General features: G+C 41.8%; 2 protein-coding genes across 3 annotated transcripts; one reads left to right on the plus strand and one right to left on the minus strand.

Annotated features, from left to right (window-relative positions):
- Window positions 1–2,673: 2,673 nt before the first annotated feature.
- LOC124059953 lies at window positions 2,674–6,687 on the plus strand. Its single transcript, XM_046390454.1, has 7 exons — window positions 2,674–2,839; window positions 2,933–3,078; window positions 3,364–3,481; window positions 3,741–4,415; window positions 4,623–4,768; window positions 4,868–4,985; window positions 5,682–6,687. Exons 1-7 carry the CDS (start codon window positions 2,674–2,676, stop codon window positions 6,062–6,064), a joined length of 1,752 nt encoding a protein of 583 aa, XP_046246410.1. The 3' UTR covers window positions 6,065–6,687.
- A 204-nt stretch (window positions 6,688–6,891) lies between these two features.
- On the minus strand, window positions 6,892–22,481 carry tpp2 (tripeptidyl peptidase 2). 2 transcript variants are annotated; one of them, XM_046390430.1, is made up of 29 exons: window positions 22,137–22,481; window positions 21,064–21,192; window positions 20,751–20,846; window positions 20,323–20,427; window positions 20,049–20,173; window positions 19,797–19,960; window positions 19,463–19,617; window positions 19,298–19,374; window positions 19,085–19,212; window positions 18,541–18,789; window positions 18,320–18,435; window positions 18,001–18,172; window positions 17,718–17,875; window positions 17,546–17,622; window positions 17,349–17,455; window positions 16,958–17,112; window positions 16,623–16,739; window positions 16,433–16,533; window positions 16,257–16,353; window positions 16,024–16,161; window positions 15,645–15,889; window positions 15,013–15,091; window positions 13,494–13,532; window positions 12,906–13,057; window positions 12,706–12,802; window positions 12,428–12,558; window positions 11,450–11,696; window positions 10,578–10,697; window positions 6,892–10,408 (listed from the first exon to the last, which is right to left on the minus strand). In XM_046390430.1, the coding sequence occupies exons 1-29, from the start codon at window positions 22,299–22,301 to the stop codon at window positions 10,319–10,321; spliced, it is 3,831 nt and encodes a 1,276-aa protein (XP_046246386.1). In that variant the 5' UTR covers window positions 22,302–22,481; the 3' UTR covers window positions 6,892–10,318. The 2 variants fall into 2 exon arrangements, with proteins under 2 accessions (XP_046246386.1, XP_046246397.1); XM_046390441.1 differs by lacking the exon at window positions 13,494–13,532 and having other exon boundaries at window positions 22,137–22,475.
- Between the last annotated feature and the right edge of the window lie 353 nt (window positions 22,482–22,834).

The following is a 22,834-nucleotide window of genomic DNA, read 5'->3' on the forward strand; positions in this document are numbered from 1 at the left end:
GCCTCAGATGGAGGAGCTAAGACATGAAGAAGACTCAAGGGAAGGGAAGGCTAACAGCTGATGAACCTACAGACAATCATTGCCAGCTCCACTCAGCTTCGGGAGACTTATAGCTAATTTTAGCTCACTGTTTAGCAGTCATTTTTCAGCTGAAAAACTACAGTGCCACCACCTGTTGAGCACCAAACAGCAGATTAACAAACCTGACTACCACTTAGTGAATGTCATGAAGCATTTAGCAGCCAAGAGCCAGACATTTTGGAGGCCAGAAACAGAGCTAATGACTCCCAGTGAATGATGGGATTTTGTTATAAAACTGTCGGGTGTGAAAATAAGCTAATGTTCCTACAAGTTCTAATTTAAAAGGTGGTATTTCAATGTTGGGTTCAGAACTTGTTCCCATTTAATTTTTCACACCTTTTACATTACATTAACTCCTGAAAAAAATCATAATTGTTATAATTTTCAAACTTTTAGACAAGGTTCGTTACCTCTGCTTGATGTACACTTTACGTGTAAACTTGCTGTAATGGTTTCATTACTTTTTATGTTTTATGTCATGTTTGTGTGTTATCTAGATCAGATTTTTCTCATTTCTCCAGGTGATGTTTCAACAGCAAAACACTTTAAGGAGGTCAAATTAAAGATCACATCTATGTTGGGAAATGTGTTGCATGTTTTGGAAACTCCCCAGTTAATTTGATTATCTTTGAAAGAGTAAAGTAGAGTGACATGTTATTAATGTGATCTGTTAAATCTAATGTGTCTTCCAATTCCTCCCACACTGTCTCTCCTGGTCATTCCTTGCCTTTTTTCCCCCCATATGATGTCTCGTTTGACTGCAGAAACCCAGACGTGGTGAAGAGTTGGACTAAAGAGGAGCAGGACAGACAAAATACTCAACAGATGAAAACTATGCAGCATTATAGAAATATCCATCAATTTTATCACTCTTTCAACAGTCTCTTGATAACAAACGCCATTTCACTGAGAGACAGATGCTGCCTGTCACCACGCTTAAAAACGCTAATCTTTAATCCACACCAAGGCTCCGCGTCAACAGCACAGTTGGGCAATGACCTAACCACTGTGCACCCCCATTAATGTATTACTGTGTCAAACCACCCTCAGGGCCTGGATGGATTTCAAGTTTTGGGATGCAAGTGGATTTAGACTGACGATACTTGAAACTGGAAGGTGATATTTTACGGTGAAACGCTGTTCAAATGCAACCAAGGGAAGCCTAATTAGGGTTTATATTACCGAAGCCCCCTTCTTTTCTTGGGGAGGAGGGTGATATGTGGGGATGGGGATGCATGCCAACCTGATCCTGTTACCTCCCATCTCTGGTGAAGCAATTGAGGCCATTGCAAAAAAAAAAAAGCATGCAAGTAAACATGACATGTTCAAATGAGCGCGTCATTTGCAGCCTCTGCATGGTAAGACCTCCTTTCATCTTCAGTTATGGTTATTGTCTGATTAAAGCGTTCTTCAAAGTCTTTTAAAAGTTTTGGTGAGAGTATACACATTCAGAGGCTCTCTGTAAAGGTGCTTCCTCCCAGCCAAACAACAACCAGACTTAACCTCTGTGTGTCTCTGTAACGAGACCACAAAAAATAAAATCAATGCATTACCAGTATGACATGTAATATGTGGACTGATTTGAGCACACAGTGAAAATCATAAAGCTATTTTGATCACTGCACCTGGAAATCCTTCAACACAGTAAGCGCAAAAGTTAGTTTTAACAGGTTTAGTGTTCTTTCATGTTATATTTATTCATATTAGATCCAGTATAAGGTTACAGACTGTGCAGGCTTCCAAGACTCACCAGCAGGGAAGTCCATAAGCGACAGTGAATCAGAGATCCCTGGCTGTTGGCTGTTGACATGATGACATTCTTGTCATTCTCTCACTCATTTTGGCTCTCGCACCAAGTCATCTTGGCGTGTGTGTGTGTGTGTGTGTGTGTATAACGTGTGTGTTTCTATCTACGTGAGCTCTGCTCCTGTATCTTGCTTGTGTTTATTTCTCCTGGGCACAGCTCTAAAAATACCCTCATGCCCTTGTGATGATGATGGGTGTGTCTAACAGGATGCTGAGTCTCTATAACCTTGCAGTGAGAGGTCTCCAGATGCAGTGCGAATGCTCCTGAGGTCTTTCACTGGAGAATAAAGAAGCAGCAGGTCGGCCAAGGATCACAGGTAGGGTGTTTGAACATCAAGTTTTCACTGCTTGTGCATGTAGACAGAACTTTAGATAGCATGTTAGCATATGAAAATACTCAAAAATAACCCTTAAAAATGTGCTTTCACATGTGTATGCACTAATATGTTATGGTTGCATTGGAGGGGTATGTTCTCCCAGACCTGTTCTGCCTTATTTTGCCTGTTACTGCTGGACTGCAGTTTGAGTTTATCATAAACATATATAGATATAAAATTTCACAATACATGAATAGAAAATCTTGCATGTAAGTTTTCCTGTCACCCTTGACAAAAACATGAAAGATACAGAAGAAAGATGACAAAATTGAATTTAAAAAAGTCTAAAAAGCTTCAGAGCAAAAAGGGAGATTTAAAAAGAAAAAGAAAGAGTTTGATTGATGCTAAATCTCTAAGGCTTGTTGTACCTGAGCAACTGATAACATCTGTCTGTCCAACAGGATTTCATATGGATACTTTGTCTTCATACTTTGTGGAAGAATCTAATTACATGAGAAACAGAGAGGAGGAAGAGGAGGAAGAGGAGGAGGAGGAGGAGGAGGAAGAGGAGGAGGAAGAGGAGGAGGAAGGGGTTGAAGGAGATGAGGATGAAGACGATACAGAAAAGGGAAAAGGTAAGATGAACTATGCAATGAAAAGCAGGGAGCAACATTTTTAAACTCACAGTGAATCACAGAGATCTGAGCCTCTGATTTGGATTCATTCAGATGATTCAGCCATCCAGAAGCAACAGAGGCCAGCCTGGGCTCCATGTTTCTTCTACAGAGTGGATAAGCAGGTGTACCACTATGTCGGACACAAGATCGTCATTGAAGAGGGTCTGGACTCCTATGCAGGCATGATATGGCCGGCGGTGAGTGACACCTTTTTTTTTAGATTTGCAACTTCATTTGTCACAGTATGACATACAATATACCTGTGTGCACACATGTAGCTATTGTATTTAGCAGAAGAGCTCAGTTTACTAATCAAATGTCAAATGTCACAGTGCTAGTATCAGTCTTGGATTATGGGGATCTTTTCTGCTATGACTCTCTGGTCTGTGCTTCTTACATACTTGACAAACCGGACTGTGGTGCTTCAGGAACCCCACAACCTTTATGCCTCTCTAAGTCCAACTCATCTTGATTTCCTTCAGGCTGTGGCCCTCTGTCAATACCTGGACACCCATGGTCAGCAGCTGAATCTCGTGGACAAGGCAGTCCTGGAGATCGGGGCAGGAACTGGCCTCGTGTCTACTGTAGCAACGCTCCTTGGTAAGGAGGTGGAGGAGTAAAGAACAGTTAAAAAGAAGAAGAAACACAGGGTAAAATAATAGAGTTAGAATGGTAATATAAAAAAGTGCAATGAGTAAAATAAGTAAAAATGGAGGTAGAACATGTGTTGGACCTTACCAGTAGTAGTATTTAGGCCGGTATATGTGCATGTGGGCTTTAGATAATTCCAGGTAGTTTTTCCTCAGATGGGCTGTAGATTTTTCCAGTCTTAAAGAGAAGAAACTGTAAACCTCCTCAGGCGCCTGGGTGACTGCCACAGACCTTCCAGTGGTCCTGAACAACCTGAGAGTCAACCTGTCCAGGAACACCAGGGGGCGCTGCAGGCACACTCCCCAGGTGGCAGCTCTGTCCTGGGGCCACGACCTGGAGCACACCTACCCTGCATCTGTGTATCACTACGACTACGTGCTGGCAGCTGATGTGGTCTACCATCACGACTTCCTGGACGAGCTCCTGTTCACCATGAAGTATTTCTGCAGGCCGGGAACGACTGTGATCTGGGCCAACAAGGTCAGGTTTGAGTCTGATCTGACTTTCACTGAGAACTTTAAAAAGGCTTTCCACACAAGCCTGCTGGCCGAAGATGGAGAGATGAAGATCTTCATGGCAACGTGTAGAGAAGAAGGTGACGTGGGGATGGAAATCCAAGATCGGCTGATAGAGACTGAGGATGGCAAGACAGAGGAGGCTGAGGAAGAGGAGGGCAAAGAAGAGAAGAAAAACGATAATGATGCAACAGAAGAACCTCATATGTCAGAGTCCGAAAGAGGAGACAATTTGACACACGAGTCTGATGAAAAGAAGGAGACGGAGGAGATAAAAGTCCTCAGAGATGATGACTATAAAGAGGATGAAGAGAATAAGCCAGAGATCAATCATTCAAGCTGTTCATCCAGCTGTGAAGACATTACAAGTGAGTCAACTGCGTGAAGCGTAAAAGTGCACATTTATCAAATGAAAGTCCTGTTTCGTGCTGTTTAAAGGCTCAGTTCACAAACTCACTTGCCTCTAACCATGAAAACACAAAGAGAGGTTTTATATTATTTGCTTAGGCTTTTTAGGATTCTGGACTGGAAAATTGCCTCTCTTAAAAAAATTTCGATCTATCATCTCTTCACAGGACAAACAGCTGTGCAGCAGGACAGAGTGCCAACCTGGGTTCCCAGCATTAACAGCAGTTTTTGTAAAGATGTCTACCATTACGCAGGGCAGGACATTGTCATTTATGAGTCCATAGACTCATTTGGAGCTGTGATGTGGCCAGCAGTGAGTACTTCTGAAAAAATTAGGTAGATATGACATTGCCAGTGGCAGAACTCACCAGCAACAGACAGCGTGACAGGTCAGTATCTCTTTGTCCTGCAGGCATTGGCCCTGTGCTCCTTCCTGGACAACAACAGGCACACGGTGAACATGCAGGGAAAGGAGGTCCTGGAGCTGGGAGCAGGAACAGGACTGGTAACCATTGTGGCCAGTTTGTTGGGTGAGGAGACTCCAATTCATTTCAGAAAAAAAAAACATGCATAAAGACCCACACATAATTCACATTCAGTCAAATTTAGAAAACTTGGAGAGAGTCTGGAACTTTGACATTGCATTAACTCATGACGCTAGTGGCTTTATATCAGGTAAATATTTATCTGGTATTATTATTAGGCATAGTATAATTATAACCATGTGAATTTGAACTACTGTTTGTCTTTTCTGCCTTAAACATAATTATAACAAATGAAAGTGCACCACAAAGAATTAGCAAATGAAAGGTAACGTACTATTAAATATTATTAGATGAGATTTTTGCATGCAGTTTTGTAAACTGATGTCCTGTAAGTAAGCTTGAAGGCGCTGGGGAAGCCAGGCAAAGAGACTCAGGTTGGGGACATGTCTCAATGAGCTTCGGCTTCATTATCCCCTCTGATTCCTCTGATGGGGTAAAGAAGGTACAGAACAGCAGTGTTATTCCAGAATTTAAGTTATAATAACTTAACAATTTTAGACAAATTCATTTAGTAAACATAAAACTTCAGTCGTCTACTTTGGACGATTTTTCCGCCAAAGCTGCCTGGGTTTAAAACTGCATGAGCACAATTTAAACTTGTTCACAAAGCTCACCAATGTGGTCCTTTGAGTGATATTTTGGCTATGATGAAGACGTGATGTCCTGTTTCTTCATCTTCAGGAGCTTCAGTCACAGCTACAGACTTACCAGAGGTGTTGAGTAACCTCAGGGCCAATGTGATGAGGAACACCAGGGGGCGCTGCAGGCACACTCCCCAGGTGGCAGCTCTGTCCTGGGGCCACGACCTGGAGCACACCTACCCTGCATCTGTGTATCACTACGACTACGTGCTGGCGGCTGATGTGGTCTACCATCACGACTTCCTGGACGAGCTCCTGTTCACCATGAAGTATTTCTGCAGGCCGGGAACGACTGTGATCTGGGCCAACAAGGTCAGGTTTGAGTCTGATCTGACTTTCACTGAGAACTTTAAAAAGGCTTTCCACACAAGCCTGCTGGCCGAAGATGGAGAGATGAAGATCTTCATGGCAACGTGTAGATAGTGAGAGACAGGGAAGATATGAATGACTCAACGGCCCTACCATGCACACGGGACCGCGGGGCCCCTGACTGTCATTAATGTTACTCTTTTCAGTTTTTCTTTTGAGTGTGTGTGTTTTTTAAAACAAAATTAACAGCAGTACAGCGTATATTTAAGTGACTGATTTAAAGTAAAGTAAGTAAAGAGATTTAAATCTATTCAACAGAACAATAGCTCAGCTTAAGAAAATATAAGATTCATCACAAATTTCCGTTGATTTCCTGTAATATTTTGTATAAACTATGTAAAATGTCAGTTTGGAACGACAGCAGCAGGAAGGTGCACTGAGGGCTTTACCCAGCACCTCTCCAGCTCCAGCATGAAGAAAATACTGAATGTCAGGTGCAGCGCGCTTCTTCTCCTCTGGCCGAGTTCACGTACATCAAGATGATGATGTTTTTGTTTTTTTGTTGTTTTTTTTTTTTTTTACTCCATGTCATCATCAAGTTAAAAAAGTGGTGAATTAGATTTAATGTGTTTTATTGTGGCAGTGCAACAACTGGATGACATCATCGCTAATTTTTCAAGAGTAAATAAAATAGTTGCAGTGTGCGCATCAGTTATGAATCGTCCTGTTTGTGGTGTGTGAGCTGTTTTTTTTTTTTTTTTTAAATGTTTTTATTGTGTAATACATTTTAAAAAACTGCTCATTCCTTCTTCTTGTACTTTACTGTGCCCAGCAACTTCAAATGTAGAGAGAAATGAAAAGAATAAAATCTCTCACTCAAGATATTTTTTAAAAACAAAAAGAAAAAAGTGCAATTCACATAAGACAACAAAACTGCTGTGTGATGACCAGAGCAGACTTGAATTCTTCCAAATCATTTTTATTCAGTGTTCAGTCCTTGTTTGTGACTTAACTCCACGTGACCACAAAATAGTGTGACGGTAGCTCAGGTCTTTCCCGCATCATTGAGGAAGAAATGGGTATAAAATAAGACTAATAAGAGCATACAACCTTATGTCATAACATTCTGTAAAATATTGGCATTTACTAGATTTTATGACTAAAAATATAAACACTCAACATCCAGAGGAAGCATTTTCTCATGCGTTTCCTGACACCAGCAGATGCGAGAGCGACAGAGGTGTCAGAAATGGACGGTACAGTCCTGTGGTGAAAGTTAAGGCCGTTTTCGGAGAGTCTGTCATTGGCAACACGTACTGTAGACCAGCTGAGCCCTGAATGTAATGTCTATCTGAACCAAACCACAAACGCTGGGAAAAGAGGAGAATTAGGATGAAAACAGAAGAAAAGGCCAAAAAAACAAAAACCAAACCCCACCTGACTGGTAAAACTCAGCGCACTCTGAGGCCGTTTCAGAAAGTGTATACAAGTCACAGCTAAAAACAGAAACACGAGGTGTTCTTAGCTTTGGGTAAACATGAGTTGTGACCAGTGATTCTCTGTATGTAAGGCAGTCCCAGAAAAGATTATTAACTCAGCTCAAAAGCAGCTCCTTTCACAATCATAAAACAACAGATGGCTCAAAACAACATCAGAGGAAGAGGACGAGTGCCTCTCAAACTCGGCCATTTGATCGTTTAAGGGCTTCTGTTCAATTAGGTCCATTTTAACATTTTCAGCCTTCACACATCTATTCTTTGGTTAAACTGATACTGAAGACTGTGAAAGGAAATCACACGTACTGTTTAACAGATCAATAAGCGATAAAGGTTGACAAATATATAAGATAAAAAGTGAATATGTAGTTTGTATCTTCTGGAAGCAGCTCCTTTGCTCCATCTGTTTCATGACTCAGATGAGATATTTTAAAAGGACCATACCAGTGTTTTTAAAAGATAAAGCTGTTCAACAAAAAACAGGTATATTTTTTACTGACCATCTACAAATGCATGAAGGCTGTGCAGATGCACTTCTGTACAGCCACTCTTTCACATTAATTTATTTCTGTTATGACAAACAAATGGTAGACCCTTCAGAGGGGAACTCTCAAAATCCAGTTGGCAGTCAAGTTGCAGGGCGTGTAATGTAAACACCATACCTTTCAGGTTGTATAAATCATCACAGTGAACATCAAGTCTGCATTATTTTATCAAAGACTTCAAATCAATCTGCAAGCACACTGCACCGACACACAGCTTACAGAAATTTAAAAAAATGCAATGCAATTTATTTATGAACAGTTTAATATTTAAAAATTCAGCTAACATGCCTCAACCGGACTGCGTCGGTGTGGTTTGTTCAGATTTGGTAGACAGCGGCAACATATAAGCACAAAACTCTCATCGCGTTTTCGATTTACATATTGAAATATATCTATAGCTTCGAGCCACTGAGAACCACACGGACAAAAAAAAGCACAAATAGAAATCTCTCCTGTTAGATAAGGAAAAACCAACCTCCAACAACCTTCACCAGTAAACTGCGTTCACGTAGGACCCCGTCACTCAGGGCCTTTGATGCAGACTTGATCTTCACTGTGGATTTACACAACTAAAACCAACGGTTCCCAGGCCTAAAATAATATAATACGCACAATGAAGGGATGTGATGCAAAGTATATGCAATTTGTAGGAAATTAAATGAAACAGAGAAAACTACTGGCATGGTCCTCTGAAGTAAATAAGATATCTGAAGAAAAAAAACGAACAAACAAACTCATGCTTACCCAAATCTAAATGTCTATAATATCAGTTCTGTTGGGATAAAATGTTCATGGACACAAAACAGTCTCACAGTTACATGCAGAGTCATTCACAAACACACACTCATGAAAATAACAACAGTGGATATAGTCAGAATCTTGTTTGGGATTAAAAAGTCTCTGAAATTGAAACAAACTAAAATCTGCTTCCAAATAAAACTATTTTGTTCCTTACATCCTAGAAGACATGCATATATGCAAAATACATCAATTAGAATAATATTTGTATTATATACCTATTGCATTTTGATATTTTTTTATGTTACGTGTGTATGTACATTATTTTATGACACTGTGTACAAAAGCAACATTTTGAATGCTGCAGAGAAACGTCTAACACTGTGCGAGCATTTTACAACAAAATCCGATCGGAACATCCGACTGCTTCCCACAACTGCATCCTGTTATGATAGTGAGGTCTGTTATGATGGTCGTCAAATGCGCCGCTCGAGTAACAGCAGCGTGATGTTGGTGGAGGTGAGCAGAAGCCGAGAAAAAGTGGGTTTGTGGCTTCCATAACTCGTCAAGTCACCGACCGCCCGCATTCAGCGAGCGCTCGGACGCATCACGCTGCTGGTACAAGCTTCAAAACAACATTTGACACCAAAGGCCGATGGGCGTAATGACCACAAGCAGCCGATTCTGCAGCTTCCTGCGGTCAAAACCTGTGTCCCATCAGAAAAAAAGTAAGGTACATGTATGAAGGCACCTCAACACCGTTTTGTGTTCTGATACTGTGTACATGAGTCAGAGCTTTAAAAAGACAGACGAGACTAAATGTTGACTTTATCCTGGCCTGGCTGGAACAACCAAAAAACAAAGAAAAAAAATAAAGATATTACGCTCAGTACATATTTCCTCCCTTTTTGAATCAGGGAGCAGGCGGACGGCACGCGAGCTCGTACGTCCGAACATCGTGCAGCAGCAAGTCCTCCTGTCTTCTCAAAGTATCTTAAAGTCCATCTTAATGTCCAAAGTATCTTAATGTTAGGAGCTCCTCTGTTTCTTTCTTTTTACTTTTATTTTCTGGAAAATAAGCAGATGGGGTTTTTCTTAAAAGATTTGGGAAGCATCCCTGGAGCTCACACTGGCCCTTCAGCAGTATTTACACAAGAGAATGAGGTTACTTATATGATATGGAGTCCGGAGAGTTGAGGATGGGCGCATGTGAAAGTCTCCAAATATGTGGAGAACACCAAAATAAAGGACACGATCAGACTAAGAAAGCACTGAGCTACGACATCAACAAGCACTGGCAACAGTTTTGAGTGTTAAACTCAATGTACAACAAGACATTTAAAGATCAGATGAATTCGCCTTATGACGCATCGAGTGCATCAGACCGTTTACACTCGGCGTTGTCCTTCATTTTGGTGTTCACCAGCATTTCCGTTTAAGAAGCCAGATGCATAGACCATGTGACCCTGAGGGACATGATACCCAAGTTGCCGTGTACTGGACTGTGTATGGCCACACTGCTCATGCGTGTGTGTGTGTGTGTGTGTGTGTGTGTGTGTGTGCGTGTGTGTGTTGGTGCACAACTGTGCTTAAAATGGTGTGTAATCTACAGGGTACATGACGGGCAGCCAGTTCTCACTGAAGGTGGCGCAATGTGTCCATCGCAGGTGTCGCATAAGCTGGGAAACAAACAAACATACAAACAAAAAAAGTAATTCCAAGTGAACAAAGCTGACATTTGCTAAATCACAAAAGTGTGCTGTTGTTCTTTTATAAATTATATTACTAGTTTTTGCCAGCTAATATGTGATGATGTTTCACAGTGATCAGCCATCACTGCGGTCATACCTGGATGCAGTTCCTCATGCTCTCTTTGCTGGGCTTCTCCTCCAACATCTTCGAGGCGTACTTTAAGGCTCGGCCGTACATTTTGTTCGCGAGAGCGTGTTTGTAAGAAAATGTCAACACCTGAGCAGTGGAAAAGACAAAAGACAAACAAAATATTATTAGCTGAACACTTACTATTACTTATTACAAGGTGGCTAGCTTCATGGTGACCCACAGTACATCCACCAAGTTCAGAAAGAGGAAAGCACAGTTTTTAGACACAATCTTCACCTAATGTGGTCCTTATGGACTGATTATAAAATGTCCACTGAAAAGAGGGAGAAAGTAACAATTCTGTATATTGTAGCTTCCAGCAAATCTGGGAAAAAGAGCAAAACCTCACACTAGCAAGTGTTTTCCATATAGCCGAAGCCTGATAACCCTCCTCAGTGAGCCACGCAGATTGGTCTTTACTATGAACGCAGCCACAGAACTTTATATTGAGTCAATCCCACGCACGCCATCCCACTGCTGTGACAAATGCACTATTCAGGCCTGATTAAGTGACATCTGCTTACAAATGCAATGCACAGCTGCCTTTCTTTAAAGTAAAACTGCATATTTGTGACTCGTTTCATGAAGATTTGGGTTTTCAGTAGAAACCAATGGGCTGGGGGCTGAGTGCCACAGACAGAGAAGGGAAGTCACAAAGTATCAAAAGATGAACAAACACATTGTTACTTTTGATCATTTCAGGAGATCTGTTGACAATAAACATAGCTTCTCCAGTCTTGGATATATTCACATTAGAATACTTAAACCAACACAACTATCCTCAGTTATGATGAAAGAACTTTGGCCTCTCATTCATTTTCTAAAAACATTTTACTCACCTTGGAGTCGGTCAGCTCCGCCCACTTCTGCACATCCCAAAATGTATCCATCAGGGCTTTAGCCACGTTTTGGAGGCTGTCGTCAGAGCTGGTGGCCACCTGTTCCACAGCTTCCGTCTCTGCTTGACCGGACAAAACAGCACCGGCGCCGTCCTGCGGCGCTGAAGGCAGCAGGAGCTGGTCAGCCAGAGCGCAGCCCTTCCTGCACAGAGCGTCCAGCAGAGACGACTTCTGCTTCTCCATGTCACTGAAACACAGACGTCAAGACAGGTCAGAACTGAAGCCTCGGTTGGCTGTTACCATAAAAATAAATTAATAAAGTAGTATTAATAAAAATAAAATAATAAAATAATGTATTAAGAAATTAGTAAATGAAATAATCAATACACTCGTACATGGAGAAAGATTAATGTACCTTTTCACACAGTGAATGCCATATATTTAAACTGAGACTATGCTTTTGTTACACACAAATGGCCACAAATGATCATTACTGCACGGCGGCGTAGCACAACAGCAGCAACAGTATAGAAGAGACTCACAGTCAGCAAACTAACTCACTCATGTCAATTCCACAGCAACATCTATCAGTTAGTTAATCAGCCGTCATAAGGTATTGGTCACAGCAGACAACAAAAGCTGTGTTTTTTTATTTTGTTTTGTTTTTTGTTTTGTTGTTTCAATTTAACTTTTCAACTGTGAGAATTTGTAATTTCTGCTTTCAAAGTGTCACTTTAATGGTAAAGGTGGTAAATAATGTCGTGGGGGAAACCCTGCTATAGCATCTATGAGCTCACGTTCTATGCTTGGTAACAGATCTAACCGTAGATTCTGTAAAACCGTCACAAGTCTGTAATGTTCATAACATTAGAGTTGTTTTTGTTTTGTTTTTCCTCCTGCTCTGTTTGCCTCTTTATCACAGAATATTCTTTCCTGAAAGGCCTTCATATTTCAGAACTGTTCTTCAGCGTGACGTACGTCTTGATGGAGGCGGCATCGGGTCGAGGGTCTGTTTTCATGGTCAGATAAACAGCCAAAGCCGTCTGGTCGACGTGGGAGATGACAACGTCAGCTGCGGCGATCACCTCCCTGAGACGTTTCACTCGCTCCTAAACACAAACAGCACAAAGGAGAAATGACTGTGAGCTCAGATGGCTCCATAGTTTAGACTCTGGAACAAAATAACCAAATGTTCCACCAAATCCTGTCAGAGATTCCTCCATTTTACGTTTTCCCTTTCTGGCGTGCGACGTTACCTTTTCAGAGTCCAGCTGGTGAAGTCTTTGTACGTGCAGAGGAAGGTAATCCGAGTAGTTTTCCCTCAGTTCATCATAGATGGAGCTGGAGTCCAGCCTGAGCAACAGAGAGAGGAACATGATGGATGGCTGGAAGAATGAGGAGAATAAAGCAAAGGAAGCAACATGTTGCAGAGACACAGATGAGCTATTGTGCTCACTTTGTCATCCACTGAATCTTCAAGTCTCTCATAGCTTCTGCAAACTCCTCCTTCACATCTTTCTCTTTGTCTCCTTCCTTGTCCTTCTCCTTCCCTCCATTCTTCGTCTTGTTTGGAGCAGGAATTAAGTGGTAGACGACTGGAACAATATCCTGTTCGAACACACACAAAAAAAGTCGAGTTAAAAACCAACAAAATCCATGACCTCTTTCACCACAAATTCTTACCCTCTTCCTACCACTGTCACGTCCCATGACTCCCTTTGGTTACCTCTCTTAAAATCTCTTAAGAAAAATGCTTTTAAATACCCAGTCACACAATGTTAAAGTAGAGCTTCAACTGATGTTGATTTTTATGACATTAGTAATTTTACTGACCACCAGAAAACTGCTATTAACTAGTCATCATCAAAATAAATACCTGTTATGACTAGACTGGTGCATATTTCAGTACAGCAATATTGACATGCTTTGACATAATTAATGAAGATGTAACAAATTCCATTTTAAAGGTAAGGAATAAGCCATTTCCTGATGGTAGGAGAGCAGTAGACGCTCTGTTGTACAGTGTTTCTAACTCATCCAGTACCTTTTTAAACTTTCCTTGTCGTTTTGCAGAGGCCTGCCCCTGGTGGTCAGAATAACACACATTAAGGAAGAGACAACACAAGCACACCAAAAAGGATTCTCTCTTTCTGCATTTCATCTTCCATCTTCACTCAGGTACTCTAATCCACCTACCTGTCACAGTCAAATAAATGGTACAGTGGTTAAACTTAAGTGAAATCCTTGTTGCTGATAAGGTCAGATTTCTATCTTGTGTTCTCATCAACAAAGTTTTTCCTACATCTCCTCTGCCACAAGGCTTGAGCACTGCATCCTCTTTCGTTGCCCAAAGCTACAATAAAATTTAACAAAAGCCCAAAGTAAACCTTTGACTTGAAGACAGTAAAATTGCTATGTGTTTGAGGATCAAACAAAAACAGGCCTGCAGCAGTGCAACACGGATATGAAGAACGTTTAAATATTGATGTGCCAAAGTTCACTGCAGCCACCGAGCAAAGCAAGTTCAGCCAAAGACACATGAAAGCGGAGTGACAATAAGCGTCAGAAATGAAACATTTGCCATTGTATTGTACAAATGTTGCTATTCCCTTTAAATGCACTCAAATAACCTCTGTGGGGGTTAATAAAACATAATAAAACGTATATACTAGCTGTGATAGCTGAATGATGAGATTTGTGAAGAAATCTTATCTACTATGATCTATGATCAGATTTTTTTCAGTTTTTGAATTAAATCAAAATGCTTTCCCTTTGAAATCTTTCAATTAAGGAAATATTTTTGTACAGTTTCTTGTACTTAGACATTTATTTTATGTTTAACTTTGGCTTCCTTTGTTAAACGGAAAATTAAACATTGCAAAATGTCAGTTAATTTCTAAGCTCGAGTGCACACAACCTGAAGTAAAGTCACTCAAGACAAAATTCTTGTTTTATTTTTTGATTTTTTTTAAATCATTCCTGACTAATATTTTCACCTGAAAGCCAACAGCGAAAACAAACTCCAGAAGCCAGCGGCTGGCTGACAAGATTCAAGAGTCATTCTGACTTCTTCATGATAGCAATTATAAATAATTGCAGATGATCCAATTAAACGGCAGATCAGGTCTGTCGAGATGTGGCGGAGGAAATGGCACGAGCAAAAGCTGTGTATTTGAACAGACAACAGACGTGTGGGCAACGGCAAATTAGTGAAAAAAAGTTTTGAAAAAGTTGCATGCAGTAAGCAAAAGGACACCACCCAGTTTCAGAAGCAACAGACTCAGCTCAGGTCTGAAGGTGATGAAAAATGAAATACACACACACACACACACACACACACAAAAAAAAAAACATCCACAAAAGCAATAAGCATTGGAGGACTCGTTTTCACCCCTGATCCTCAGGACCATAATTACTTCAGACATCACATCATGAGTGAAGGTTTTGTGTCAAAGTCACAGATTACAGGAGAAAACCGAAAACTAAATCAACTTTAAATCTTGAGGAGCAGGGTTGACTACTGCTCTCAGGGACAGAAGGAAAGGACAAATAAGGCCACTCACTGCTTTCTTGCCATACTCGCTCTTTGGGACAACCAGAGAGCCTGAGAGATAACATCCTGGACTCGTCCCCTTTGGAATCCTAAAACAAACGGAGAGACAATGGGAGAAAGACAGCGATGGACAAAATAAAGACAGGAAACTTAAAATTTGATCACAATAATGCATAAACATTGAAACACTCTCTTAAGGAAGGCTTTGGCTAACCAAACATGCATTTACGCAGCAGCAGTCTGACCTCTAAGCACGCAGGGTTAAACGGCTCTTCAACAGAAAGGAGTCAACACTCCCAGTCAAGAAGTGCCTAAAATTCAACTTGCAACTACAAGCTTTAATCGGCAACATGAAATAACACAAATCTTTTCTGTTTACACAGGTCATGAACATTATCTCACACCATTTTCATACATCTCTTGTAGAGTCTGAGACAAACAACAGTCATACAGCATGCCTCAGCAGCTTCTTCCTCAGTGCAATCCTGTCATTCAGGACTATGAATACTTCCAGGGAGCAAATTAAATGTAACCTGTTTATTTCTGTACCAAGCAAGTTGTTTTTTTCTTTGCTACCATACGATCAGTTCGTCTAAAAATTTGCACAAAACAAGAGAAAACTCCTTCCCCAAATTGACTCACTTGTCATCTGGCAGGGCCGTGACGTAGAAGGGCTGTGTGGCGCCAGGGCACAAGGTGAGAGAATTCGTCTTTTTCTTGGCCATGAGGGCAGCGCGATGCGTCTCGTAGACATCTAGACTGAGTGTGTTGGACAGACGGTGAGAAACCACAAATGGCAGGTCCTTAAGGCGCTCCAGTTCGCTGGACTGCTCGTGACGGACCTGCAGACGCACAGTGTAGTCTCCCTTTTCCAGTTTCAGAGAATACTAGAAAAGTAAAACAGAAAGAGGGTGGTGGGCGTTAGCTCATGCACGATTTATCCTTCTTATCCACAATCCTATCTCCTGAGAAAGATGTGAGTTAACATCTGGGAAAGAACAAATGGCTCTTTTCGGTGTACCTGGTGTGGGTAGGCGTCCCCTGAGCCCAGCAGCCTCTTGTTCTGATCAAAAAGCATCCACAGCTGACTGTCAAACTCAGACTCATACAGCAGCTCACACAACATGGGACAGCTGGGGGTAACCTCCCCGCTCTTAGGCTGTGAACAGAGCAAAACAAAGTTATTATACACACATACAGGGAAAAAAAACAGCCCTTCCCTTTCATTTATAGTGCTGATTGTCTTGGCAGTACCTGGTGAAAGCTGTAGGTGAGGACATTTTCGTAGAGTTGCCGGTTATTTGGCAGAACGTCCCTCGCTCCCAGGGCTTTAATCTTTGAACTTAAGGGCCTAAAACAACAACAGGGATCAAACAACAGCACCAGTTTGGAACAACACAACACAAGAGTACGCTGTGTGGGTGCAGTACCTGAGAGGCTGAACCCAGGACTTGAGGGTGATGGTCGGGGACACCTCCTCATACCTCAGAGGCGACGACACATCAAAACTCGTCACTCCCTCTGAGGCATGCTGGGAAGAGACAAAATCCAAATCACAAACAGAGAACCAAAATTGACTGGGCTGTAGCTTACTGGCTAATCTGCACATGCTTTTCTTACTATGTGCAGGGGTGAAGGGGAAGTGTTGAGTCCATGGAACGAGATGTTGTAGTCCACCGTGACGTCACCCAGGCTTGCCCACCAGCGTGCAATGCACAACTCTACTACCCTACCTGACTAGAGAGGAGACAAAAAAAACAGGCACAAATGAAACCACTTTCTGCCATTTTCACATGTTGGCATCTACAAAAAGAAGGCTTTTATGCGTGGCATCTGGCAGAGAACTATAGGTGATAACTAGCTTTTTTATTTTTAAAGCTGACCATATTTACAGAATATCTGCAGTGCAAAATCCCAATCAAATAATTTAAAATTTATAAATTAAATACACGTACCAGCACAGGGAAAGCCTCAGTTAGCGAACCTCTTTCCAATAGGGAAGAGAATTTGTAGAATTCATTGGCTCTGTACGCTTTCTGCTTGACCAGGTGTACGGCATGGAGAACAAACTTGGACGACACATCTCCCGAATGAGAGGTCAGCGTGATCTCTGCAGGGGAGAGAGGCGCAAAACAGGAGGACAAGTAGAGGAATGAATGTCGATGTAATGCAACATATATATTTTTTTAAAAATACAGGAAATAAGGTTTCCAACAAGGGTAACCAAAGTGCAGAAGTTTCCTGAACAAATGATAAACATCAGCCTTGAGCTCTGCCGAGAACTCACTTGATAAGTGAAGACAAACTTGAAATCTAAAAACAATGCTCAAACGCAGAAATGCTGACCTGCCCAGGAGGCTCCCTGAGGAACAGTGATGAAGTGGCGTCTGATCTGGCCCGGCCTGAAGTGCACGTCTGTGAAACAAACTTCGTGATTACGACTATCTGTCACTCTGAAAGTTGAAAGAAAGAGAGAGCTGTCAGACACACACAAACCACAAAGAGTGACACAAATGAAATGGTGATATGAAGGAAGAGCTTACTTGACAGGGATAATAACTGTGATGGGAACTCTGAATAGGGGGCCACAGGTGGGTGCTGCTGTATCATACCCACACACCTAAAATAAAAGCACACATCAAAGCAACCAGATTAACATTGGTAGACTCAGAAGCAAATTCCATCTTTTTCTTCTACTGATTTTCCTGCCCCGACCTCTGTGTGGTGCACCCCTTCTCTCAGTCCAGCAGGATCAATGCGGACATTGACGTGACGACACTGGTTCATAAGCTCCAGATAGGAGGGGCACTGGACCCACGGTGCTGCACATGTAAGTGCCAAATGCAGCTGCAAGGAGATTCTTTCAGAGTTTCCTGTGACAAACATCAGAAGAAGACAGGTGGTGTAAGGAACAATGAAAACATGTCTGCACTGAAAATAAATACTGTAATAGCAAATGTAAAAAAAAAATGTGTGTTATAATTGGTCTGAACTGTACCTATGTTCTCTGGGAAGATGGGTTCAATTCCTACACCGTGATCAGAGGGTGCAAGAACTTGGGCTGGGTCCCTGAGGTAGATGCCCTTCTGTGTTCCCACACTTACTGAGAAGCCAAGGTGGCTTGTGGGTAAAGAGGCGTGTTGGATGAGGTAGTCTAATGCCTTGTCCACCTGGAGAGGTAGAGAGGGAGAAGGTTACCGGATAGAAATATACTGGTAAATGTAACCAAACATCTACAGTAAAACTAAAAGAAAAGTTTGTTAACAAAGACAGAAAAGAACGTGTATATAAGGCAGTGATAGTCAGCTGTAATCTACCTGGATTATTCCATGGCCCTGTGCAAACACCTCTATGTCATCAACCTTCAGAGCTGTGTTTTCCAGCGCTCTCCTCACCGCAGGAACAGAAGGACTGATCCCATTCTGCTTCAGCCCTTTATCACACAAAAATCACACACGAGCATCAAATTTGCACTTGCGCACACTTCTATACGTGCAATATAAATAAATCTAGTATCAGTCCTTGAGCCTGGACGCACCTGAAAGGATTAGAGCGATGCCTCCACAGGCATTCGGTGATGACATGGATGTACCGTTCATCAACTGGGTACCACGGAGAGTCCAATTGGGTACAGATGCAATTGCACCGCCAGGGGCACTGATGCTGACTCCCAGGGCCCCGTCTGTACTGGGACCCCTGGATGACCAGGTGTACTGATTTGGAGGCAACTTCTCCCTCAGGGAATACTCTGCCACCATCATGTCTGGAGTCACATACGCTCCAACCCCTAAGGAGAGCAGAGAGCAGGAGTTAATTCAACATGTGAAGAAAATGAATAAATTAGAGCTTCACAATGATTAATATTTTTACCATGATAAAACACACCGATTATTACATCACAATGGCCAAGATTCTTACAACTAATGTGGTTCCATCTTTCCTGGATTGTTTATTTAGACATTCTGGAGGTGAACCAAACCATGTCAAATTTAATGACAAGCACTTGGCTATAGGTGTTAAAAAAAATAAATAAATTAAAAAAATTTTTAAAAAAAAAATCTTCAGGACACCAGCATTCGTACCTATGACACTGCTGGTGGTTCCCCCCGGGCAGCCGACTGTGGAGAGACATGGGCCATTATTTCCTGCGCTGGAAATAAACATCACATTGTGCTTCTGCACAGCCTCTGTGATCACCTCACAAATCCTCCTGAAAGACAAATTGGCAAAAATCAGTGGCAGTGTGCGACATTAAATAAACCCACAAAATCACCGCCCCCTTACGCAACACTTACCCCGAATTGGGCCAATGGGTGGCTTCCCCGTAGCTATAGTTAACCAGGTCACACTTGTAGTTGATGACTTCAATCATCTTCGGGTAACAGGAGAGACGAAAAATGAAAGAATGACATAAAAAGATAAGCTGCTAATACATATTTGAAAGAGTTTCGTCATCTTACCGCACGGATGAGCCCTGTGCCCGTTTCCATGGTGCTGAGTCGGGTGTCTCCAATTTTCAGAGCCAAGATTTGAGCACCCGGGGCCACACCATTGCGCTCAGGTTCCTCTGGGAAGTAACCTGCTGCAATGCTTGCCACATGAGTCCCATGAGCCCCTTTAAAAGAAGAAGCAAGTTAGACTGGAGAACACAATGTAGACTTCTACACATTATGCAGCCTCAACTGTTCAAGCTGTCATAGCTCACTCTTCTGCTTAACATCCCTTTGTTTTAACCGACTGAGTCATATGACGGATTCCTTTCAGGGATGGTTTGCAAGCTTTGGGGTATCTTACCTCCACTGGTGACGATGCAGAGCGTGTTTCCCTCATCATAAATATTTACAGAGTAGTTAAGCATCTCAGCATTTCCTAATGTGGCATATTCTTGTGCCTCTCTGTAAGAGCTCAGCACAGTGCACTGGGACAGATCTCCACACTCTGAAGTGTCGACAACAGCCCTAAAGAGAACAAACAGTAACAGGTACCGTGAAGGATAATATACCAAGTAAACAGTATAAAACAGTAGTAAAAGTTTTTATGCCTTACCTCCATGTGACGCCATCATGCCAAAGCACACAGTCATATACAGGACCAGGATCACTGTACTTCTTTTCTAGTGATGCCAGCAGCTCTGACTGACTCTGCAGCTCTTCTTTCTGCAGCTTCTCCATCTGAGGAGACATAGCAGCAGGGTGATGGAGACATGTGAAAAAGACGGTAGTGGAAAGAAAACAAATGATAAAAACCTCACATTATTGAGCCTGGCAACTGCATATAAACACTGGCAAGTACACAAAGAACTCATGTTTGTAGTTTTGACCTGTGAGGGTGTTGGGTGAGAGAGGTCAAATTCTTCTGTCTTGCGAGAGACCTCAGCGAGTGCTGCTCTGTGCGGTGGGTCCCAAATCTTCTCCTTTCGCTCTTTCTGGAGGACAAAATGCCATAATAACAAGTACTTTAAAAACATACAAGAGAATTGTTCCTTCAATTTATCAGTAGAATGCAGATCTGTTTTACTGAAAAAAAAATCTATACTTAGCCATAACACTGCAAGTCCATTGTTATCAGTTTAGACTAGCACATGCAACCACACAAAAGCATCTAAGCTTCTGTTTGGGTTATCAGTCCCTGTACATTTAGCACCATTTATATGTCACCTCAGCATTAAGTTCTGTGCACAACCATAGAATTTCAAAATCAAACCCATGACATTCCTAGTAGTACAGTAACAATGTCATGTCGTCCTACCTGTATTCTTTCTTTGAGAGCCTTAGGGAAGAACTCATAGCCATTTTTAACTCCAATGCGATACTTCCCTGATGGATTGACCCAGGCAGGAGGGATCTGGAAGACATAAAAAGAGACAGTGTGAGACAAATATGAAGAAAAATACATTAAGCGCTGGTCTCACCAAGTACAGCTGGATTTAAGAATGGGCCATGCAGAATCAGTAAAAGAAATTACACATTATTTCACGAGTAGGACAATATCTGTAATGAAATATTTCCTATGTGACAGCTGTCATTTTTAGCAGTCTTAACATAAAAAGATATCTACTGACCTTAAGTGTTCTACCAGAGAGGCCAGTGATTGTCCCATCTTTAGGTTCTGCCACAGTGGTCATGTTCACATCACCGCTGCCAGTTGTATCGATGATGTCGATGATCTTTGGTTTCCCCTCAGTTGTGACCTAAAGACAGAATAATGAACTAAAGAAATCAGTAATCAATAAAGAAATCCAGGTTGAAAAGGATGCATTTCAAATACATATTCAATGCCATATACCAGTCAGCAAGTGTGGACATCGTGAAATAAAAATAAAAAAAAGATATCATAGCCTATAACTTTGAATTTTAAGTTTAAATAACTAAATCTAGAAAAGTCAATAACACTTCCAGTGCCTTGGAGCAGCAGTCACATATCTGTTTACACAAGCCGAAGGGAGTCAAATCTCGGTCCCTAAAAGCACGCTTGATACAAGGTGACATGTGGTCGAAAAGAAAAGGCTGCCCTCAATTAAAGTGTAATGAAGTTCCAACAAACCTCGTCATACAGGGTTTTGTAACTTATTCGGCATTAATACTGTGTAGCTAACTAAGTAGCTAGGTTCCGGTGTGACTTGGCAGCTAACATTTAGCTGACATGCCGACATAATATACGATAATTTAACTACCATTAGTCTGGTCGCATGAACAATTGACATGACAAAGTCTAATTATTGAAGAGCTTGAATAAAACCTGTATGGACAACTGGCATGACAAAGTCCAACTATTTAGGTACTTGAACGAAAACTAAAGGGGACAAATCCAACTGATAGCTTCCAGACTAACGAGCTAGCAGGTATGCTAACTAGCTAACATTGAGTTAGTCAACTGTAAATTAGTCTTGGATCAGACCATAATCTGACAGCAAGCGAAACTTCTTGCTGCCAGTTACTTTGTGTTGATTTGGCTGTCATAAATGCTCTAAAGCCCATTGTCATAGTTGTTGTGTCTTCCAATGCTAGCAAGCTAGCTAGCTAGCTGTCGTCTTTATGTAGCTGAGTAAAAACTGTGTGAATGAATCGGGCCTTTAGCTTTGCTAGCTTACAACAACTAGCTGGTAGCTAATGACGGGCAGCCGGTCAGATTTACCTGCATGCCGGGAGCCCCGGGATCCACGCCGGTATCGAGGATAGCGATGAGCACTCCTCGGCCATCATACTCGGGGAACCTGGTGAGATAAGACGTGGCGCCGGTTTCTTTTTTGGGGAGCAGCCCGTGGAAGGGGAACGGTTCTTCGTTAGAATGAGCAGCCATGATCAAAAGAGCGACAATGAAAACAAAGCAGCGAAATGGGGAAGAGACCGACACGATGGGAGAACCGGGGAGGAGAGCTGTTTAAAGGGGCCGTGCGGGTTTCCTGCACAGCACACAAGTCTTAGTATTATTTATTCAATATCTAACAGCCTTAAGATGAACGTTCGGGGCCATGTGTCAATATAACACATGAGTTTATATCTAAAACTACATTAAACTACAGACAAGTCTAAGATGTGATTGAGAAACTGGCTCCGGCTGGGGCAAACTGTAAATCTTACTGTTCCCAATAATTGTACACTAGATGGTGCTATAATACTGATAGGTGTGATTGCTGAAGCCAGGCTGTGCTCTTTGCCCATCTGACTATGCTAAACTGAAGTCACTCAGAGTAAAGCTTGGTAGGGCTGCTTCCATCCATCCATCCACCCATTTTCTATACCGCTTATCCTCTACAATTTAAATATAAATATAAAGGACTGTGATGTCAAAAATGATTAAGGTCAACAGAGTTTCATTCAAACACTTACTCT

This window comes from Scatophagus argus, chromosome 1, assembly GCF_020382885.2.
Source record: "Scatophagus argus isolate fScaArg1 chromosome 1, fScaArg1.pri, whole genome shotgun sequence".
Lineage (NCBI taxonomy): Eukaryota > Metazoa > Chordata > Actinopteri > Scatophagidae > Scatophagus > Scatophagus argus.

Coding starts and splice junctions, on each gene's coding strand:
- tpp2 (XM_046390430.1), bottom strand. CDS start 22,301: ATGGCTGCTCATTCTAACGAAGAACCGTTCCCCTTCCACGGGCTGCTC. Junction 20,174..20,322: donor CTCACCCAACACCCTCACAG/GTCAAAACTACA, acceptor ATGTCTCCTCAG/ATGGAGAAGCTGCAGAAAGA. Junction 16,740..16,957: donor CTGAGGCTTTCCCTGTGCTG/GTACGTGTATTT, acceptor TCTCCTCTCTAG/TCAGGTAGGGTAGTAGAGTT.
- LOC124059953 (XM_046390454.1), top strand. CDS start 2,674: ATGGATACTTTGTCTTCATACTTTGTGGAAGAATCTAATTACATGAGA. Junction 3,079..3,363: donor CAGGCATGATATGGCCGGCG/GTGAGTGACACC, acceptor GATTTCCTTCAG/GCTGTGGCCCTCTGTCAATA. Junction 4,769..4,867: donor GAGCTGTGATGTGGCCAGCA/GTGAGTACTTCT, acceptor TTTGTCCTGCAG/GCATTGGCCCTGTGCTCCTT.